Below are 21,353 nucleotides of genomic sequence, written 5' to 3'. Positions count from 1 at the left end.
CCCTGAGTGAGGGACAGCAGAGGCTCAGTTTGCATTATTTGCAAAGCATGGACATAAACAGTTTTGAAAATATTCCAGCTATCTTCCAAAGAAATTCAGTTCAGCAAAAGGCCAAAACCAGCTCTCCCTAAAATCCTAGGAGGAATTCAGGTTATATTAGGGTCCTTCAAACTCCCTTAATGATGAGTTCATTTATTCTCAATCTTTTTAAATCCAGTTTTTGTCATTATACTTTTTCTCCAACATGCCTTACAAAGCATGTCAATGTCATTTACAGCTATAGCAAAGCGTGGACATGTACATAGTGTACCTGCTGCAGAGCAGGACTCTCCTCCTAAGGGTCAGGGAATGGACAAGATCTCCTTTCATCCTTTAAGTTCTGTTTGGACATACAGGCAGTGATTAAAGAGCCAAACTACCATAGTGGGCCTGTAGAATCAGTTCAGTTTAATACCCAATGTTTTTGGTTTAAATAAGAAGAAAGTTCAACCCAGAGTTGTGTAAGGGAGGAGGACAGATATAAAAATTGTAGATGAACCAAGGAATTAATTTAATTCAGTTTCAGTTCAGTTTAAGTAAACTTTATTGGCAGGAAAATATGTATTGAAGAGCTCTGCGTCGCTTGAAAGTTTGTTTCTTTCACCAACAGAAGTTGGTCCAATAAAAGATATTACCTCACCCACCTTGTCTCTCTCATTTCCTGGGACCAACACGGCGACAACAAGCCTGCAAACAACATATAATAAGGCTTCACGGTAGCCATAGTCTTCAGTCAGAGCTGCTCTTCCCACTGTTCTTTTTCTGAGGTCACCAGAGAGACGTACTAGCTGCTGTACTTTGGGAAAGTCCTGGCAGCAGCCAGTGGCTGCTGGAAAGGGAATGAGCCTTGTGAAACTTTTCCTGCATTGAATCCTTTCTCTTAAAGGTAGTTTGAAAATGTCTGCACCAGCCTCCTCCATCTCTTGCCCTGGAGCACCACCTCCTGGGAGCTGTTGTGCTCATCAAGCCAGGAATCACAGTATTCTCTTGCTCTGCAACCCTGGATTTTGTAGGGAGCGCCACAGCAGAAAATGTGAATTTTCGTAAATCATTTAAACATATTAAATACAAGAAGCGTCTGGCCACTTGCTTTCTCCTTGGTTCCTCCCTTTATTATGGATAGAGGCAGTTCCTCAGTTATCTTTGTTTCTCTTTGTTTTGCTGAATTGCTGTTTGTGTTGGATGCCTTTTATTGTTTCATCATTTGCTTTACTTTACAGGGAACAGGAGTATCTGAGAACAAATAGGACAGAATATCTGATAGACCTGGATGGACTGTGTGATTTTGCTTTGGAAGGATCATTCATCTGCCTATTATTTCTTGCCCTTAGCACACCACATAGCCAGTCAGTTCACAAAGACCCACAGCTCCTACAACAGAGTCTTCTTTTGCTGCTAACTGAACTGTAAAATTCTAATTCAATTAGATACAATTTAAAAAACCTAATTTTTTCACTTTTTTCTAAATTAATTAGGTCTCTCACATATTAGTTTATGTTTCAAGAGTTTTGTCTATTACCCATTTTTGACATTTATAGGCAGATGAAATAAATAATTTGTGCATTTTATTCATCTCAAGCATGACACAAACCAGGACACTATCCACAGGCCAGGCTGCACAGGTAAATTTTGCTTGACTTGGGGATTTTTCTTCTCTTTTTAAAACATAAATGGACAGATCGTCAGCTGCTGTGAACTGACATAGTTCCATTGACTTAAATAGAGCTATTGTGATTTACATCAGCGGAAGATGTGGCCACAAAAGCATTGTAATGTTAGGGGCTTACCAGCCACTTTTGCCCCCTCATCTTCTATTCATTGGGGCCTGTCCTAGCTAGCCAATAGAGCTGGGGTCCCTGCCCAAAATCCAGACCAGCCTGAAGCAGATTCCTGCTGGCAGGAAATCTCTCACACGTAACTTCAAAAGAACAAAACGCACCCTAAAATTTCTAAAATCTAAAAGGGTCTTATAAGATAAAAGCAAAATCTTTAAATGGACTTAAATTCTCAGTAGTTAGAGATGAAGAGACCTGTTAAATCCTTAAGTCTGTGTTTTGCAAAGGCATGGTAGAATCCTCTGAGAAAGGACATATCAGATATTAAGCTGATATTATAGTCAGTGAGGTGCTTAGGAAGTGTAGAAACCTTCAAATGTGAATAGTGGAGTTAAGTAAATCAAACAAGGAAACTGTCTAGCAGTGCCATTTTGTGCTAAATGAAGATTTAGATACAAAGAATAGAAAACAACTTTATTGTGGTTCCATGAGGAGAAGAGGGAACCCCACAGATGAATTTCAAGATCATAAAAAAGTATAAATCCAAGAAAGGAATGTTGCAGAAAGGCCAATGAATTATAAGAAGAAATGGAATGCAGCAAGCAAGTCATATATGACACCCACCCACTCCCAGGTCACCACTCAGATTGGAATTTTTCATTAAAACCAAAGGATTAACAGATTCACACAATTCTAGCTGGATGCCATCTCTAAAATTAAGGTATCTTTTTGGTGCATCTATGAAACAAACCTCCAATTTGTGTGTGGTTTGTGCACTGCTGGTTTTCAATTTCTCCTCACAGCATGAGTAAAGATAACATTGTAAAAGTGGATGGATTGTACCAAGGAAGGAAAATCTTTGCCACATTTCTCTTTTTTTTAGTACATGTCTAGTTTTGGTATATAGGATACACTGGGAATATGACGTACAACAGATCATGCAGCCAAATTGGAACTAGAATATGGAGGCAAATAGCCATTTCAAGAGTGGTGTCCATTGCGCAGCTCAAAGTTTATGGTTTAGTTCAGTTTGGATTATAGCCTCCCGTTTTCTCTTTTGTCAGAGTCTTCTGTCTGCCAGTTGAGTCACTAGGAGCTGTACCGAGTAGATCTCAGCTCTAAGTCACTCTCTGCAGATGCTACATGCAGGGTCACTCCTTCCTTGGTGACTCACTCTTTGTTTAGACTAGCGAGGTCACTTGGATCACAGTAAAGGTTTGTTTTTCCATCATTAAGTCATTGAATATATCTTTCCTCAGTGTGCTAAAAGTCTGTTGTAATTTTGAAGGGAACTACAGCTCAAGTCAAGGTTAAGTGGTAATTTGGGGATTCTGCTCCATCTGGGTACTTATCTGGACTTCATCACCTGAAGTATCTGAGCACCTCACTATCATTAATGGGTTTTATCATCATAATGGCCTTGTGAGGTAGGGAAGTACTATCCACATTTCACAGATAGGGACCTGAGGCGCAGGATACAGAAAGGTTTCAGAGTAACAGCCGTGTTAGTCTGTATTCACAAAAAGAAAAGGAGTACTTGTGGCACCTTAGAGACTAACCAATTTATTTGAGCATAAGCTTTCGTGAGCTACAGCTACCACAAGTACTCCTTTTCTTTTTGAGGATACAGAAAGTGATTCACATGGTCACCAACTGCACAGACTTCTTACATTTCATTATACAATGTATTTGTTAAATGCTATGTTCCCCACCCTGTTCAAGACAGAAAAATAAAGACAATCCTTGCACAAGAAGCTTATAGCCTTAAAGTCAAATCTAAACTATTTGGTGCGCAGTCTAGCCAAAATGATTGTGCTTGTGTCTGAGCTCAGATTGCCAACCAGAAGACCAAATAGTGCCAATTGTGATGATGAGGAGGACTTGTGGTACCTTAGAGACTAACACATTTATTTGAGCATAAGCTTTCGTGAGCTACAGCTCAATTCATCGGATGCATTCAGTGGAAAATACAGTGGGGAGATTTATATGCACAGAGAACATGAAACAATGGGTGTTACCCTACACACTGTAAGGAGAGTGATCACTTAAGATGAGCTAATACCAACAGGAGAGTGGGGCGGGGGGGTGGGGGAGAAAACCATTTGTAGTGATAATCAAGGTGGGCCATTTCCAGCAGTTGACAAGAACGTCGGGGGGGGGGGGGAATAAACATGGGGAAATAGTTTTACTTTGTGTAATGACACATCCACTCTCAGTCTCTATTCAAGCCTAAGTTAATTGTATCCAGTTTGCAAATTAATTCCAATTCAGCAGTCTCTCGTTGGAGTCTGTTTTTGAAGTTTTTTGGTTGAAGAATTGTCACTTTTAGGTCTCTAATTGAGTGACCAGAGAGATTGAAGTGTTCTCCGACTGGTTTTTGAATGTTATAATTCTTGACGTCTGATCTGTGTCCATGTATTCTTTTACGTAGAGACTTGTTAGTCTCTAAGATGCCACAAGTACTCCTTTTCTTTTTGTGAATACAGACTAACACGGCTGCTACTCTGAATTGTGATGATGAATTTTATGACAAGCGGTTATGCCCATTTGGAACTAGGTTGAGTCCACTTTCTCATAGGTCACTGAACAGCCAAAAAATGGTAACAATATTCACTCACTTCTGATCTAGGTCAGAATCAAGCTTAAAACCTAAAAACTGAAGTCTCCATAACCCATTTCTTTGAGCCACCCAGCTCCCATACAGTCAATAAGGTTTTTTGTTTGTTTTTTAAACAGAGGCATCTCTTCTAATTTTATAAAGAGATTGTGCTGTTGGTGTGAAAACAAAACCTCTATCTTTTCATCAGCAAGAGAGAGCTCAACAGTCTTAATAGGAAAGAGACAAACTTCCCTACAAAAAAACAGGACATTCACAACTGCTGCCACATCAATCCTGGAATTCACCAACACGCATGACGTCAAGAGAACAGATGATGCTTCCAACCAGTGGAAGAGAGGAAAGGCAGGACGGAGCAAAGGTCTGAGCCACAATAAGCCATGGCAGAAAATATATGTATTTGAGGACTCTGATCTTGCACATACTGAAGTCAATGAGAGTTTTACAATTGACCTCAATGGAAGCAGGATTAAACCCATGGTATCTATGGCAATGGGCAACACTTTTATTGTTTATAGAGAAGCAGAAACTCAAGGGTCTATTTTCACCTGTGGCTTGCTTCTCCAGCTCCCAGTCTCGTAGTGATCAGGTATGAAGACAGGAACCTGCAGAGATGTGACAAATCTGTTACCAGTCAAAATGCAGGTTTTCAGTAACATGCAATTATGTTGTCATAACACTCACAGCCAATATCAGACTCTTGATTGATACATATCTCAGTATAGCAAGTAACAGAATCAATAAAAGAATGTTGTTTAACAGTGCAAGAACTTATTTCTAGTATTTTTGACTTTGCCACAGCTTGGCAAGGAATAGACAACTATCTGCAGAAGTTTTAGTCAAGTATTCTAGGTTTTATTTTCATAAATAAATCTTAGTGGTTCAGCCAAATAAGGGTTTCTGGTAAAATTTCCGAGGTCCCAGGGTGCTGTAATTGGATTAAGACACAAGGCTGTTTGTAAATGTGGCAATGCCAGCCGAAGAAGTTGCAATGGGAAACACGCATACTTTCCACATTACAGAGAACTGTGGGGAGGGAAATAGAGAAGGGGAGTGTTCAGCGGGAGGCTCCACCCTTTCATTTGAAGACAGATTGCTGCCACCATGAACAAGAAAGGCACTTCCAAGGTGTCTGAAGACAGATGCAAATGTGGAGATCCCAGATGTGATCCCTTCTCCCCCTCAATGTCTGTCTAAACCCTTGAATCCTAGACACTGCCTTTAGCTCTATAAACAAGTCTGGGTTCTAGTGAAGTATCACCTGAATTAAACTGGCCCCAGGAGACTTTTTGAGCCAAAACTCTCTCCTGCAGGATGTTGAGAAAACAGCACACCAAATCACGGTTGTTTTAAGCTATTAAATTCTCTCAACAGCTGTGTAACACAGTTTCAAAGTCAAATATTTTCAATAGAATAAAATGATTTTATCACAGATTAACATAATTAATAGTATTAATTTAGAGAGGCATTGTCACTGTAACAAAACAAAAATCCATTTGTTTGATTTTTTTCAGATGACAAATACCCTAACATGCTGCAAAATCTTCTGTATTCCCTACCTCCATTTCACTGTGAAGGGGCTTGCATCAGGCTGTTGTGTCGTTATGTTGAACTCAGGATTGGGGAGTTTGCAAGCCTCCCAGACAATGTGAAATTTAAGGTGCGTTGCAGCCGGTATTTCTACACTCTGGTCATCACAGACAAGGAAAAGGCTGAGAAATTTAAACAGTCCCTGCCACCAGGTTTGGCTGTGAAGGAGCTGAAATGAACCAGTCGTGCCCAGAGCTTTTCATATGTGAGATAATAAAAATAACTCCACAATGAACCACAGAAGTTGAAATGAAAAGCCCTATTAGGTCACAGAAACAGTGTTACCCATTCTCACAATGTTATTACAAGTCTCACAATATTTGATATTTTACTTAAAGTCCCAGTTCTTGGAGATAAGTGACTATGTACTTGAGAATCTCAGCTAGGATTAAGAGAAACAATTAAGTTGCCAGCCCTCATGGTTGAGGAGAAGAGCTTGCAAATGTGACTCCCAGTGTGACCTACAGATTAAAAACCAGATGCCAAATAAAAAGATGCCACCTTTAAAAAAACCTAATGATTTTTAAGCCAGTCTTGTGACATTGGGGACCCTTTTGGCACTGGCAATATTGCAGAAAGCCTATTGACTGAGTGTGACATGCCCCAGAGTATATTTTGGACTGTGGAATTGCTGTGCCCCCTTAACTCTCCAGTCTGGTGTGCACTATGCCCTGTTTTGCTGTGTGAGCTGCCACTGTGCCCACTCACCCCAGCCTCCAGCATGCAAGTCACCCCCCAAGACATACACCAGAATGCTATGCCTAGCCACTTTTGAATTACAAATGGGGCAACACCTGCCTATCCATAGTGCCAGCCTTGCACCCCAGAAATCTGAGTCTTACCTTGCTCAAGACCCCCTTCATCAGCGTAAGCTCATTAATTAGTTTGTCATTTCATCAAAGGATATGAATATACACCAGCCTTTGTAACCTGAGTAGATTCCCCAAAATTCTGTCAAAAACACACAGGCTTAGCTAAAACATTAAAATAAGTTTATTAACTACAGAAAGACAGATTTTAGTGATTATAAGTGGTATAGGCATAGAAAATCAGAACTGATTACAAAAAGAAATAAAAGATACAATTGCAGTCCAATTCCTAAACTTTACCAAGCTAAATCAAATTTGAAGTGATAAGGTTTCTCTTACCCAAAACCCTATAGCAGTCTGTGCCAACTGGAAAGTTTTTCCAGTTAGGACCACTCCCACCCAGTTCAAATGTTTCTATGTCTTCCAAACAATCTTGTTACCTTCAATATGGGGAGGAGGAGAGGTGGCCTGGTGATGTCATTGTCCCTTATTTTATACTCTCCTCCCAGTGCTGGAAAAATCCTTGCTGTGTCATGCCCTGCATTCAGTCCTTCAGATTAATTGCAAATTCTTGCTTACATCCTTCATTTACGTGAGGCTTGACATGTAAGGGTTGTGTTCACAATCCCTTATTTCTAAGGAACTAGTCTGTGGATGTTTCCCAGACTTACAACATGTTTCAGTAACAAATCTATAGCAAAATCTCATCACTTCACACACAACGATGAGTCACATTCCTGTTGAAATGCATGTAACAGATTATGACTTTTCCAGTGATACCTCACAAGACATTGTTCAAGATTCATCATAATTTTGTGAAAGTGGTGACCACAACAGTGGTCCAATCCCCCTGTAACAAACCCCGTTGCCTACTCTGTCCCCATATCTACTCTAGCGACACCATCAGAGGACCCAACCACATGAGCCACACCATCAGGAGCTCATTCACCTGCACATCTGCTAATGACAGGTTTCAGAGTAACAGCTGTGTTAGTCTGTATTCGCAAAAAGAAAAGGAGGACTTGTGGCACCTTAGAGACTAACCAATTTATTTGAGCATGAGCTTTCGTGAGCTACAGCTCACTTCATCGGATGCATACTGTGAAAAGTACAGACGATCTTTTATACACACAAAGCATGAAAAAATGGGTGTTTACCACTACAAAAGGAAATGGCCCAACTTGATTATCATACACATTGTAAGGAGAGTGATCACTTTAGATAAGCTATTACCAGCAGGAGAGCGGGGTGGGGGGAGAGAAAACCTTTTGTAGTGGTAAACATCCATTTTTTCATGCTTTGTATGTATAAAAGATCTTCTATACTTTCCACAGTATGCATCCGATGAAGTGAGCTGTAGCTCACGAAAGCTTATGCTCAAATAAATTGGTTAGTCTCTAAGGTGCCACAAGTACTCCTTTTCTTTTTACATCTACTAATGTGATCCATGCCATCATGTGTCAGCAATGCCCCTCTGCCATGTACACTGGCCAAACCAGACAGTCTCTACGTAAAAGAATAAATGGACACAAATCAGACATCAGGAATGGTAACATAAAAAAGCCAGTAGGAGAACACTTCAATCTTCATGGACATTCTCTAACATTTAAAAGTAGCCATACTTCAACAAAAAAACTTCAAAAACAGACTTCAAAGAGAAACTGCAGAGCTACAATTCATTTGCCAATTTAACACTGTTAATTTGGGCTTGAATAGTGACTGGGAGTGGCTGGCTCACTGCAAAAGCAATTTTCCCTCTCTTGGAATTGACGCCTCCTCATCAATTATTGGGAATGGACCACATCCACCCTGATTGAACTGGCCCTGTCAACACTGGTTCTCCACTTGTAAGGTATCTCCCTTCTCTTCATGGATCAGCATATTTACGCCTGCATCTGTAATTTTCACTCCATGCATCTGAAGAAGTGGGTTTTTTCCCCACGAAATCTTATGCCCAAATCAATCTGTTAGCCTTTAAGGTGCCACTGGACTCCTCGTTGTTTTTGTGGACACAGACGAACACGGCTACCCCTCTGATACTTAACAGTGTAGACAGGGATGGCTCTCCCGCTGAACTCTGTGGATCTGCACCCAGCCTGGCTTTAACACCCCTGCCCAGTTTCATAGATTCCAAGGCCTGATGGGCCAACTGTGCTTAAATTATTAGGGGGGAGGAGAGGCTGAGGGAATTGGGAGTGTTTAGTCTGCAGAAGAGAAGAATGAGGGGGGATTTGATAGCTGCTTTCAACTACCTGAAAGGGGGTTCCAAAGAGGATGGCTCTAGACTGTTCTCAGTTGTACCTGATGACAGAACAAGGAGTAATGATCTCAAGTTGCAGTGGGGGAGGTTTAGGTTGGATATTAGGAAAAACTTTTTCACTAGGAGGGTGGTGAAGCACTGGAATGGGTTACCTAGGGAGGTGGAGGAGTCTCCTTCCTTAGAAGTTTTTAAGGTCAGGCTTGACAAAGCCCTGGCTGGGATGACTTAGTTGGGGATTGGTCCTGCTTTGAGCAGGGGGTTGGACTAGATGACCTCCTGACGTCCCTTCCACGCCTGATATTCTAGGATTCTATGATTGTGATCACCTAGCCTGACTTCCTTTATAGTACAGGCCATGGAACTTCCCCAAAATATTCCTAGGGAAGATATTTTAGGAGAACACCCAATCTTGATTTAAAAATGATCAGTGATGGAGACTCCCCCATGACCCTGGGGAAGTTGTTCCCATGGTTACTTACTCAGTGTTACAAATGTACACTTCTTTCCAGTCTGAGTTTGTCTAGCTCCAACTCCCAGCATTTAGATGGTGGTGTACCTTTCTCCGCTAGATCGAGGAGCAGAGCACGCAAGGGGGCTGGATGTGGGGGGAGGGAGCCAAGGCCACCCCAGTCCAGTGAGACAGGACAGGAAGGCAAAGGGCATTTGAGCCCTGTGATCCCTTTTACCCCCCTCAACTATGCTGCCCTTGAGCCTCTGACCCCAGTAACCCCCTGACTCCTGGGAGTCTCTGTTCCCTGTGACCCCTGACCCGCAGGTGTCCCTGGAGCCTCTGACCCCCTGATATCCATGCTCCCCGTCACCCCTGACCCCCGGGCACCTCTGCACCCCCTGACCCCTGTGCACCTCTGCACCCCCTGACCCCCCGACCCCCGGGCACCTCTGCACCCCGTGACCCCTGGCCTCTGGGCATCTCTGCACCCCCTGACCCCGGACCCCCGCGCCTCAGCTGACGTTTTCCGGGAGCCCGCGCCGGGGCTGGGGCCCGGTGGAAGCCGCGGGGGCGCAGCGGGCGCCTCTCTTCCCCGGATGCTGCGGGCGCTTCCGGGAGCGGCGCCGGCCCCAGCCCGATCCGGCCGAGCCCCGCAGCTCCGCGGCCTGCGCCATGGCGGCCGCCTTCAGGAAAGCGGCCAAGGCCGGGCAGCGGCAGCACCGGGAGCGGGGACAGGTGAGGCCGCGAGACGCCGCGTCGGGCCCTTGTGAGGCGCCCGTGCCCCCCCCCCCGAGCCCGCCGCGCGCGAGGCAGGGCCGCCGCCCCCCCCCCCAGAGCCCGCCGCGCGCGAGGCAGGGCCGCCGCCCCCCCCCCCCCCCCCCAGAGCCCGCCCCCCCCCGCGCGCGAGGCAGGGCCGCCGCCCCCCCCCTCCTCCCCCGAGCCCGCCGCGCGCGAGGCAGGGCCGCCGCCCCCCCCCCCTCCTCCCCCGAGCCCGCCGCGCGCGAGGCAGGGCCGCCGCCCCCCCCCCCCTCCTCCCCCGAGCCCGCCGCGCGCGAGGCAGGGCCGCCGCCCCCCCCCCCCCTCCTCCCCCGAGCCCGCCGCGCGCGAGGCAGGGCCGCCGCCCCCCCCCCCCCCCTCCCCCGAGCCCGCCGCGCGCGAGGCAGGGCCGCCGCCCCCCCCCCCCCCCCCCCCCCCGAGCCCGCCGCGCGCGAGGCAGGGCCGCCGCCCCCCCCCCGAGCCCGCCGCGCGCGAGGCAGGGCCGCCGCCCCCCCCCCCGAGCCCGCCGCGCGCGAGGCAGGGCCGCCGCCCCCCCCCCGAGCCCGCCGCGCGCGAGGCAGGGCCGCCGCCCCCCCCCCGAGCCCGCCGCGCGCGAGGCAGGGCCGCCGCCCCCCCCCCGAGCCCGCCGCGCGCGAGGCAGGGCCGCCGCCCCCCCCCCGAGCCCGCCGCGCGCGAGGCAGGGCCGCCGCCCCCCCCCCGAGCCCGCCGCGCGCGAGGCAGGGCCGCCGCCCCCCCCCCGAGCCCGCCGCGCGCGAGGCAGGGCCGCCGCCCCCCCCCCGAGCCCGCCGCGCGCGAGGCAGGGCCGCCGCCCCCCCCCCGAGCCCGCCGCGCGCGAGGCAGGGCCGCCGCCCCCCCCCCGAGCCCGCCGCGCGCGAGGCAGGGCCGCCGCCCCCCCCCCGAGCCCGCCGCGCGCGAGGCAGGGCCGCCGCCCCCCCCCCCCGAGCCCGCCGCGCGCGAGGCAGGGCCGCCGCCCCCCCCCCCCCCCCCCCCCCCGAGCCCGCCGCGCGCGAGGCAGGGCCGCCGCCCCCCCCCCCCCCCCGAGCCCGCCGCGCGCGAGGCAGGGCCGCCGCCCCCCCCCCCCCCCCGAGCCCGCCGCGCGCGAGGCAGGGCCGCCCCCCCCCCCGAGCCCGCCGCGCGCGAGGCAGGGCCGCTCCCCCCCCCCCCCCGAGACCGCCGCGCGCGAGGCAGGGCCGCCGCCCCCCCGCGTCCCTTCTACCCGGGAGCCTCCCCCGGGGCCCCGCCGGCAGCGCCTCGCTCAGCCCCGTGTCTCGCTTCGCTTTTCCAGCCCCGGTCCCGCAGGCAGCTGGGCCTGCTGGAGAAGAAGGAGGATTACAAGCGCCGCGCCGAGTGAGTCCCGCCGCGCCCGGCTCGGGCCGGGGTCCCCGGGGGGGCGGGGCGGGGCACGGCGGGAGGGTCCCCGGGGCGGGGGCGGGGGTCCCGGGCCGGGGTCCCCGGGGGGGGCGGGGCACGGCACGGCGGGAGGGTCCCCGGGGGGGGGGCGGGGGTCCCGGGCCGGGGTCCCCGGGGGGCGCGGGGCGGGGCAGGGCGGGGGGTCCCCGGGGCGGGGCGGGGGTCCCGGGGCGGGGGGTCCCCGGGAGCTGACCCCGGCCCCGCCGTCAGTGCGCGGTGCAGCCTGAGCAGAGTCGCCTTGTTCGGGGTTTCCTGCCGCCCCCGACTTCCCTGGGGCCCTGCGCCCGCGGCCGGCTCGGCGGGGGCTTGGCTTTACTCCTCCGGGGTCCTCCTGGGGCTGGCAGGTTCCGTGCGAACGCTGGCGTGTCTGGTGTTGAGATCTAAGAGAGCGGAGCCCCCTCTGATAGTGACGACCACCCACCTTAAAAACAAACCCAACCCCCTTTCCTCGGTGGCGTTCGTGGCTGAGCTGCTTGCCGGTCTGTGGGCTCTGCTCTCCCTGGGACCGGCGGGCGGGATGAGTGAGCCGCAGCTGGGACTTTCGCCCTGAACACCTGGAGAGGATCATGCTGGCGGCTTGGAGAAAGGAATAAATCCAGTGGATAAATGGTCTGTGGATTTCTCCTTCTATTTAAATGTCTTTTGTGCTGCTGCAAAGCTGCAAGGCTCTGGAGGATTTAGCATCATTATTGAGTATTGAGCGTTTCATTTGATGGGTGTGCCCACCTGAATGCAGGTGGTGTCAAACATATTGTCTTGTTTTTCAGTGACTATCACAAGAAGCAGAATGTGCTCAAAGCACTTCGCAAGAAGGCCCTGGAGAAAAATCCTGATGAGTTTTATTTTAAAATGACCCGTGTGCACCTCCAGGTGAGAATCTGGTTTGTTGTATTCAGACAGGGTGGCCTTATTCTGCTTTGAGTAATGAATGTCTGGGTTTCTTCTGCCTCTCTTCCCCCCCAGCCCCATAAAAAAAATTATTATATATGATTAAATAGCCTGGTACCCACTGTGGCTGGCTGTAGAGTGGCCTGCCCCTGATATCAGGGGAGATGCTCATTTTACCCTCTGGAGTCTTTATTAGAAGAGTAAGGCATTGAAAGGCTCTTCCTCTGCCCTAGTAGCTTAGGCCTTGTCTCCACTACAAAGTTTTATTGGCAAAAGGCAGCTTTTGTCGGCAAAACAGGGGAGGTGTACACACTACAAAGCTACTTTTGGCGGCAAAACTCTGCTGTTTTGCTGACAAAACCACCTCAACAAGCTGCATAAAGCCTTTTGCTGTAAAGTTAAAGCAGCAAAGCGTCAGTGTAGACACGCTGTTTGTTTTGTCGACGGAACTGGCTTCCGCCAGCATCCCACGATGCCTGCCGTGATCGCTCTGCTCGCTGGTTTGATCTGCAGGCATGTGCCCCTCCCCTCTGGAAAGTATCTTACAGCTGAGTGCGCAAAGAGCAAATCGTTGGGATGCGCCTTTTGTTCTGCCCTGCGCTAGGTACACAGCAGCAGGCAGACTGCGGCTGGGCGGGGGTGGGGGACTGCTTTGACATTCTTCAGCACAGAGAGCTCGCAGAGCTGCCCGGGATGCCGCTCCCAGAAGCTATGGAGGCTGTCGGAAAACTTGGAGGGAATCACAACTGCAGGCTGTGCTGAGCAAAGCTGGAGGCTGGCAAGGGAGAGAGGGCGGGGGGGTTGGGTTCCCTCCCCCTGCTTCAGGATAGGTCAGTGAGCCTGCTTCCCCCCCCCCCCCCCCCATCACACGATCCAGTTGAAAAGCCACTGACAATCTATTAGGATGCCCCTTGAATGATGGGATTGAGAAACCTGCATCATGTGATGCTATACCTGCCTCATGAGGCATTTCAAGCCCTTCCCAAAGCACCCTGCAGCCAGTTGCACAGTGGGATAGCTACCACAGTGCATTTCTCTCTCTGTCGATGCAAGAGCTGTTAGTATGGATGCACTCTGCTGACACAAGGAACTAGTATGGACATGCAACAGCGGTTTTAATTAAAGTGCTTTAATTAAAGCGGCATAACTCTTGCTGAGAAAACTTTGTAGTGTAGACCAGTGGTTCTCAAAGCCGGTCCGCCACTTGTTCAGGGAAAGCCCCTGGCGGGCTGGGCTAGTTTGTTTATCTGCTGCGTCCGCAGGTTTGGCCGATTGCGGCTCTCACTGGCCATGGTTCCTGCTCCAGGCCAACGGGGGCTGCAGGAAGAGCGGCCAGCACATCCCTCGGTCCGTGCCGCTTCCCACAGCCCCCATTGGCCTGGAGCAGTGAACCGCGGGCAGTGGGAGTTGCAATCGGCTGAACCTGCGGATGCGGCAGGTAAACAAACCGGCCCGGCCCGCCAGGAGTTTCCCTGAACAAGCGGTGGACCGGCTTTGAGAACCACTGGTGTAGACAAGGCCTTACTTTTAGGAGCGTGTTCATCTCTGCAGTTAATGTACTTTGTTTGCTTTTAGGATGGAGTTCATGTAATTAAGCAGCCAAAGGAAGAGGTGACCCAGGAACAGCTGAAGGTGATGAGGACACAGGATCTCAAATATATAGAAATGAAAAGAGTGGCAGAGGCTAAGGTAATAGTCTTTACTGATCCTCTCATTATCGTCCAGTTTGTTCATAATGAATACATTTTTACCTTCATTTGTTCCATTGGCTGATAGGCATTTGTTTGATCATGTCAGATTTCAGTCATACCAGAAATGACAGAAGAAAATGTCAATACAGCTCAGTTGTATATGGGGATCTTTGATTGAAACTGTGTCCTAGACTGCTCCGTTGCTTAGACAGTGCATGGTATGCTGGATAAACTATCGTAAAACATTATGTAGATTTTAGACATTAAATGCTTAGCCTCGTTTCTGATGTTTAGTGTGAATTGAAAATTATTGATTCTGAAATAACTGTTTAGTTTTAAAGGGATGCAGTCAATTTAGATCAAGTTCTGTCTGAAAATGTTATATCTGCTGTTACACTAGCACCTAAGATCTCTGTAATGAGACTAGAGAAACAAAAGCCTTTGTGTCTTTGCCAGTACTTTGAGGATGGTCATTTCTGTTCTTTCCTCTATGTGGTTAAAAGAAAAGGAGGACTTTTGGCACCTTAGAGACTAACAAATTTATTTGAGCATAAGCTTTCATGAGCTACAGCTCACTTCATCGGATGCATTCAGCTGTAGCTCACGAAAACTTATGCTCAAATAAATTTGTTAGTCTCTAAGGTGCCACAAGTACTCCTTTTCTATTTGCGAAAACAGACTAACACGGCTGCTACTCTGAGATCTATGTGGTTAGTTTCCTCTTGTTTGTGTGGCTTTCTCATGCAGCAAACAGGAGAGAAAAATAGGAAAATGATTGTAAAATTACAAACCTAACCACGGGTTCGGGGAGGGATAGTACTTTAAATTCTTCTTGAATTGACAAGGTTTTAAAGAGACACAAATGTAAACCATGGACTAATTGTCTGGTTGTTATCTGTTTACAAAAGAATTAATAGGAATGAAGAGTTTAGATATTAAGAAAATATTTGTTGCTGAGACGCAAAGGAAGCATTGCCCGCTGTTGAAGGCTAAGTTTTTTCTCCTCCCCACAGAAAATCGAAAGGATGAAATCGGAGCTCCACCTGCTGGACGCTCAGGGGAAGCAATCAAACAAGCACGTGTTCTTTTTTGATACCAAAAAAGAAGGTAAGATTAGGGCTTTATTTACTGAAAAAGAACTTCCCTTCAGCATCTTTAGGCTGTCCCCAAATCTTTAAAATTGTGTGGTTGTTCCTTCACACCTTTCTCTTTGAGGGGGATCCTGTCTCAGAAATGGTGACTTGTCTGAGGCTCTGGGGCTCATTATTGAACAGTGAAGGAGATGGATTGTCCCACTTGCTCGGGCAGTTGGGCTGGACCTCACACCTGCATAGGGCAAAAAGTGACCTAGTACTCTGCATCTCCTAGCAAGTATAAGCCACATATTTGGATGAAATGCTGAATCTGTCCCGAGAAATTTGCTGAACTCTCGTTACTAATCTTAAATTCTTTTAAAAAAATGTTTTTAGTTCAAGAATTTGATGTTGCAACTCACCTGAACACATCCCCAGAGCTAGTGGACAGAGTGTATAACCGACCTACCATTGAAACCCTGAAGAAGGAAACAGTAAAAGGAGCCACTGAGCCAGCCCATTTAAAGGTAGACTCTTTTGCCACCCTTTGTGATTTAGCATTCAGTAGCAAATGGGGTCCTTACATTTTTAAAAGTAAAGTGCAACGGGCACTAGGAAGAGTCCATTGGAGCGTTCTCTGGGTGAACAAGTTTGCTTTTATAGTCTAAGGCTTTTTGGTGGTGATACCAGGGGTTGAGGGGCACAGTGACTAAGAGTCAGGGACTGATTGGCATCCGTACTCATGGTGCCAGCCTTTCATATCTGGAATCCTGTAATCAAATCTTCCCTAAGACCAGAAGCAGAAAAGCAGTTTAGTCACATCCTGGTGAATTAGGGACACTTGTCTGCACTGCAAAACAGTGGGCATGACAGGCATTCTTTCCTTACCAGAACAGCAGTAAGAAATGGTGCTGGATGTCAGGCTTGAGATGGATTGGCAGAACATATGTAGTAAGGTGGCATAGCATGAGTGCACACTATACTGCTGAGTATGTCTCTTGCAGAAGCTTCATTGTCTTTTGATAGTTTTGCTCCCTAAAAGAGGCAGTTTAAATTGATGCCAATAGCATTTGTGCTACATCGTACAAGTCCTGCATGGATGGTGGACTTTTTTCTTAGGAGTCTCTCTTCTTATGGCCCTGTTAATTCTCTTCCACTGAGGCAATCATCAGTATCCACTCCAAAAGTGCTATTCGGAAGTACAGCTTGAAGTACAGATAGAACCATTGGTGACTCCATGTGCAGATTTGGTATTTTACTGCTGTCTCTGTTCCTTATAGAAATGGTGTTTAATTGGGTTTCCAGGATTTTAAGAAGTCCTGGTATGGGGAAACTTCATTCATTTGTTTGTTTTATATATATAAAAGTGTAATAATGCTGCATCTGAGCACTTCAAAAAAACAACAAAAAAAGAATCATGTAGCCCTAAGTGGGGATACGGAGGAGCTTCCTGTGAAATGGGTGGCTTTAGTAGATACAAATATACAGACTCTGCCTCTTTCCTTTGCACTTGGCAATCATAATACCCTGGATATATGCAGAGATTTGTCTGTTATTTCTATGGCTCTTGGTTAATAAAGTTATACTTGGATTCTCTTTCCTTCTGTCTTTGAACACAGTGGGGTTTGTGATCCAGTACTCTGCCTCCTCCTCTTTCCTGTGAAGGTATTTAGGCTGAAATCTCATTTCCTAGCTGTTCTTTAATTTAAAATATATTTCACACAGGCCTCTGTTCTCCAGCTTGAATTGCTTAGACAGCGCCAGCTTTGCTCCTGATGTTTTAATTTCATAGCAGTTCTCGCTCTCTCAGAAGCAGCTAAGCATGGGTTTAGCAGTATAAATGCCTCCTAATTAGTTTGGATATATTGGGCAGTCTTGTAAGCTTGAGTCAGTATGTGCAATAAGGTAAAAATAAAGGTGTTTAAAATTGCTCATAAGATTGCAGCATGTTCTTCTTAAATCAGATGTCGGATAACGTTCCCCACTCCCCTCCCTCCTGCCAGGCTTCTCACTCTGGCTTGGTGTTAAAGTGGTTGGACTAGTTTCAACTGATGGGTTTTCTCCTCTTCCAAAGACTTAGTCACATTGTAAACATGTGGGGAACTGTCCTGTTCAATGATATTAACGAGGTCACACCTGCAGCCGTGCCACCTTGTGCTTTGAGCCCATCAGCTCTCACAAGTTAAGCAGAATCAGATGGGTTACTGTTTGGCTGGGAGGTCTCCAAGCAATATCTTGACTTCAGGAACTGGTCTTGGTGACCCTTTTTGCTCTGAATCAGTACAGAGCTAAAACCCATCATGGTGCTAGAAGGTTATCCAGTTCAAGATTAGCTTCGGTGCCCCAAGAGCCATATAGTGGCTGAGTGTAAACAGTAGCAGACTCAGCAGGTATAGACTGTAATCTCTTTCTCAGCACTGAGCAAGCTCTGCCTTTCATTCAGAAAGGACTGCCACTTGTGCACTGGAGGTCTTAGCCACAACCACACTTACAAGCTGTAAAACTGTCAGCATCATCTTTAGTCACAAAGGACAAGAAGAAGAAGAAGAAGCTAGGAGGTCCTTTGCTGCTGTGGCATATTGACTTTTGGATGAGCTGTAAAACCAAGATTCCAGCCACATATCATCGGAGAAGACCTAGAGGCCTATTGTCCTAATTATCTTGCCTGTGTTAACCCCTTAGGTCCCTGCTAGAAATATGGTATGTGCAAGGAAATCTCAGCTCGAGGAGTTAAACAATGAGCCTTTTGGAAGCAACCACAAAATTGGTATTGGGTACTTCAATAGAACTTTTCGTTTGTGGAACTTGTGTGGTTTTTTGTTTAATCAAAAACTCAGGGAGTCACCCTAAGTGTGATCCCTGGCAGCCTGGGATGAGTTGAGGGAGAGAATATATTTTTCTTGTTCTTTTGCTCTACTAAAAAATGCTCTTTTCCGCCTTCAGAAATTAGCCCAACAAAGGAAGCACCAGTACAGCCTCCTGAAACAGCGTATTGAGCGTGAAAAGAAGATGTTTATTATTGCTCAGAAGATCCAGGCACGCAAAGACCTCTTGGTGAGGGAGCAAAGACTTAACTCTTGTTCTTTGGACTCTACTTGTTAAGGGTCTTAGAACTGAGAACAGGTTGTCTATGTGTGTGTGCACGTTTCCTTACTTGTTGTGGAGCATTTCAGGTAGCTCCTTATAAAAGTTACCAAGAAACATTCCTGCTGTAATGGTAGCACAGATAACTTGTTTATATGATATTGAACCCATTCAGGCCTTTGTTCCGTAAATTTAGGGCAGAGTCAGTTCTCTGTGTAGCCTGATCAATCTACTGTAAAGTGCTGTGTAAATTTGAAACTGGAGCTGTGGAGTAGCAGAAGGGAGGAACGAGGAGGTTGTGGTCTCTCTAGATTAGGAACAAATCCTCAAAATTCCAATGACTCTAAAGAGATTTTCTGTGTCAGTGGGGACTTGCCAATCACAGAAAGGGGTTGTGTGGCTAGCACCACGAGTAGACGAAAAAGCAGATGAAAATATCTTCTGCCCACTAAAGATGAGGAATTGCCCAGTTACCACTGAAGCTAATCTGCACCTCCAGTTCCACCAGCACTTCCATTTTCTCCCCGTAGGGTACGTTTCTCTCATCATTTGATAGGAAAGAAAATAATTGTTTGTTTTCGTTTCAGGACAAAACTTACAAAGTGAAGGTGAAGAAAGAAACCATAAATAGCCCAGCTGTTTACAAATTCAAATTCCAACGGAAACGTTAATTTTTCTGGGAAATAGTTTTTGATGTCCTTGTGTAGATATAGTTGACATAACGAATGTGTTGCTTCTTGTGGAGAAGTGCTGGTATTTTGTCAGCATCAGGCTTATTTTCACTGCAGTTTAATGTTTTGTCAAAGTAAGCCCTATGGGTATTTGTAACTATAACACGTTCTATTTAATAAATCCAAGAAGATTTCTGCTTCAGTTTTGGTGTTTACACATTGGAAACCCCAGAAGGGGTGTCCACATACCTTGGTGAAAACCCCAAGAGAGAGATGCTGAGCTTGTAACTACATTTTTGATAGGCATTTTGTGTGCACAATACACAAACAAAGGGGAGACTGGACCCTGACCAGGGACAGGGGTAAAGTTTGTGGCTAGGGGATGGTGATCTGCCTAGGTCTGGTGAAGGCTCCAGAGCAGCTCTCCTGTCCTGGTGCTCTAGATGGTAAAAGTCTAGGATCAATCTCTAAGCATCTGTTTTCTCTGTTCCATTGCATCTCTCTTCTACCCCCCCGAGCGACAAGTTACACTGACATAAGGGTTCATGTGCACAGCGTTGTGTCTGCAGGAAAGCTTCTCCTGCTGACATAGCTTATGCCGCCCGTGGAAGTGGTTATTTGATGCCAACGGGAGAGCTCTCTCCCATCGGTATAGATCGTCTTCACCAGATGCGCTGCAGTGGTGCAGCTGTCTCGGTACAGCTGAGGCCCTGCAGCACTCTATGTATATTCATACCTTAAGAAGCTAGAATAAAAAATTTTGGTGTAGGAGCAAGTGATGAATTACCTACATAAGACCGGTCAGACAGTGTCAGACCAAAGGTCCATCTATCCCAGTATCCTGTCTTCCAACAGTGGCCAATGGCAGGTGCTTCAGAGGGAAAAGAACAGAACAGGTAATCATCTGCCACTACTGGGGGAGAAAAAACTCAGCAACAGTTGTCAGTCCAAATGTGTAGTAGAGATAATACTAGGCAGGCAGATAACTGTCCTCAGATCTTCCTACTCAGTGATGCTTTCGTGTGCAGAATCCAGGGCAGAAATGCTAATATGAATTCTGTATACTGTGCTGACTGCAAAATATCTACTAATATTTAGTCCTGTACGTTATCAAAGCATGGTACAGATAAATGAATCTTTTCAACACTCCTGTGATGCATGTAAGCCACTCTCCTCTCTCTTCTGCAGAGAGCGAAATGGAGTCAGGCCAATATTTTCAGAGGTGGGGTGCCTGAAGTTAGGATTCTGACTGTATATTGAGGCACCACAGTGAAAAGCTGGCCACTTCTAGAGCTGCAGCTGCCACTGAAATCGGAACTCCAGACGCTCAGTATCTCAGAACCAGGCTGTTTTGAAAATGCCTACCTACAGATTTAGGGCTGGGCTTTTGAAGATGCCTAGGGTCTGAAGTGCCATGGGATTTGAGCACCCCACTCCTTAGGCTCCTTTGACAACCCCAGCCAAAGTGCCTCACTTTAGGTGACTGCAAATTTTGCCAGTGTCCCATGTTGAAGAGCAGAGCCAGGTTTGGAACCTGACTTCTCCTGCCTTAGTCCTGCATCACAGTCTCCATTAGAGCAAACTGCCCCCCCTCCAATACCAGGGCATATTGTAAAACATACTGACTACATCAGTAAGTAGCTGGAGCTAGTGACCCTCTCGCCAGCCCTCCAGACCCAGCATGAATGGACTCTGGCATGGCTGCTGGAGTGACAGGCAGAATTGGATTAAACTAAGGACATTAAACTCTGCAGATGCAAGTCCCTCCTTAAATGGGGTCTTTAGTGATCGTCTAGCATTCTGTTATTTAGCGGAAACATTAGCCCACAGAAGTTTCCTTACAACTGTGAATAAAACAGAAGAATATTTAAATGATGGATGAGCCTGCAGCGCTAAGTATAATTTTCTAGAATTTGTCCTACAAAGGAGGTGGAGGTAAGGGGGCCAGCAGATGGCAGTAGCGTTCCACAGAGTGGGGCTGTGAGGCAGAGAGGACTAAGTGATACATACAGCTGCCACCCAAAACTCAGCGCTGGCTATGATGTGCGTTGCTGGGTGTGATGACCAGGACTTGATTGAGAAGTGCAATCTGCTTGGTAAATAAAGCCACCACTTTAATCTCCAAGACACTAGTCACCAGAATACTTTATAAAGGTCTTCAGGTTACTTTTTTAAAAACTTGGGCAGGACCAGAACTCAGGAATTCCGTGTCTCTCTC

At 47.5% G+C, this 21,353-nt stretch overlaps 1 protein-coding gene across 1 annotated transcript; it reads left to right on the top strand.

The window, feature by feature from the left end:
• Positions 1-10,098: 10,098 nt before the first annotated feature.
• On the top strand, positions 10,099-19,337 carry UTP11 (UTP11 small subunit processome component). Its single transcript, XM_037881825.2, has 8 exons — positions 10,099-10,276; positions 11,604-11,665; positions 12,496-12,598; positions 14,192-14,305; positions 15,321-15,414; positions 15,777-15,907; positions 18,324-18,434; positions 19,052-19,337. The coding sequence occupies exons 1-8, from the start codon at positions 10,214-10,216 to the stop codon at positions 19,133-19,135; spliced, it is 762 nt and encodes a 253-aa protein (XP_037737753.1). The 5' UTR covers positions 10,099-10,213; the 3' UTR covers positions 19,136-19,337.
• The last annotated feature ends 2,016 nt before the right edge of the window (positions 19,338-21,353 follow it).

This window comes from Chelonia mydas, chromosome 19 (genome assembly GCF_015237465.2).
Source record: "Chelonia mydas isolate rCheMyd1 chromosome 19, rCheMyd1.pri.v2, whole genome shotgun sequence".
NCBI lineage: Eukaryota > Metazoa > Chordata > Testudines > Cheloniidae > Chelonia > Chelonia mydas.
The sequence above is the reverse complement of the archived record's forward strand: the minus strand, read 5'-3'. Positions and strand labels throughout refer to the sequence as shown.

What these genes read in the sequence shown, in the direction of transcription:
- UTP11 (XM_037881825.2), top strand. Translation starts at nt 10,214, where the DNA reads ATGGCGGCCGCCTTCAGGAAAGCGGCCAAGGCCGGGCAGCGGCAGCAC. An exon ending in AGCACCGGGAGCGGGGACAG is followed by an intron (nt 10,277 to 11,603) that starts GTGAGGCCGCGA and finishes TCGCTTTTCCAG; the next exon opens with CCCCGGTCCCGCAGGCAGCT. An exon ending in AAAGAGTGGCAGAGGCTAAG is followed by an intron (nt 14,306 to 15,320) that starts GTAATAGTCTTT and finishes TCCTCCCCACAG; the next exon opens with AAAATCGAAAGGATGAAATC.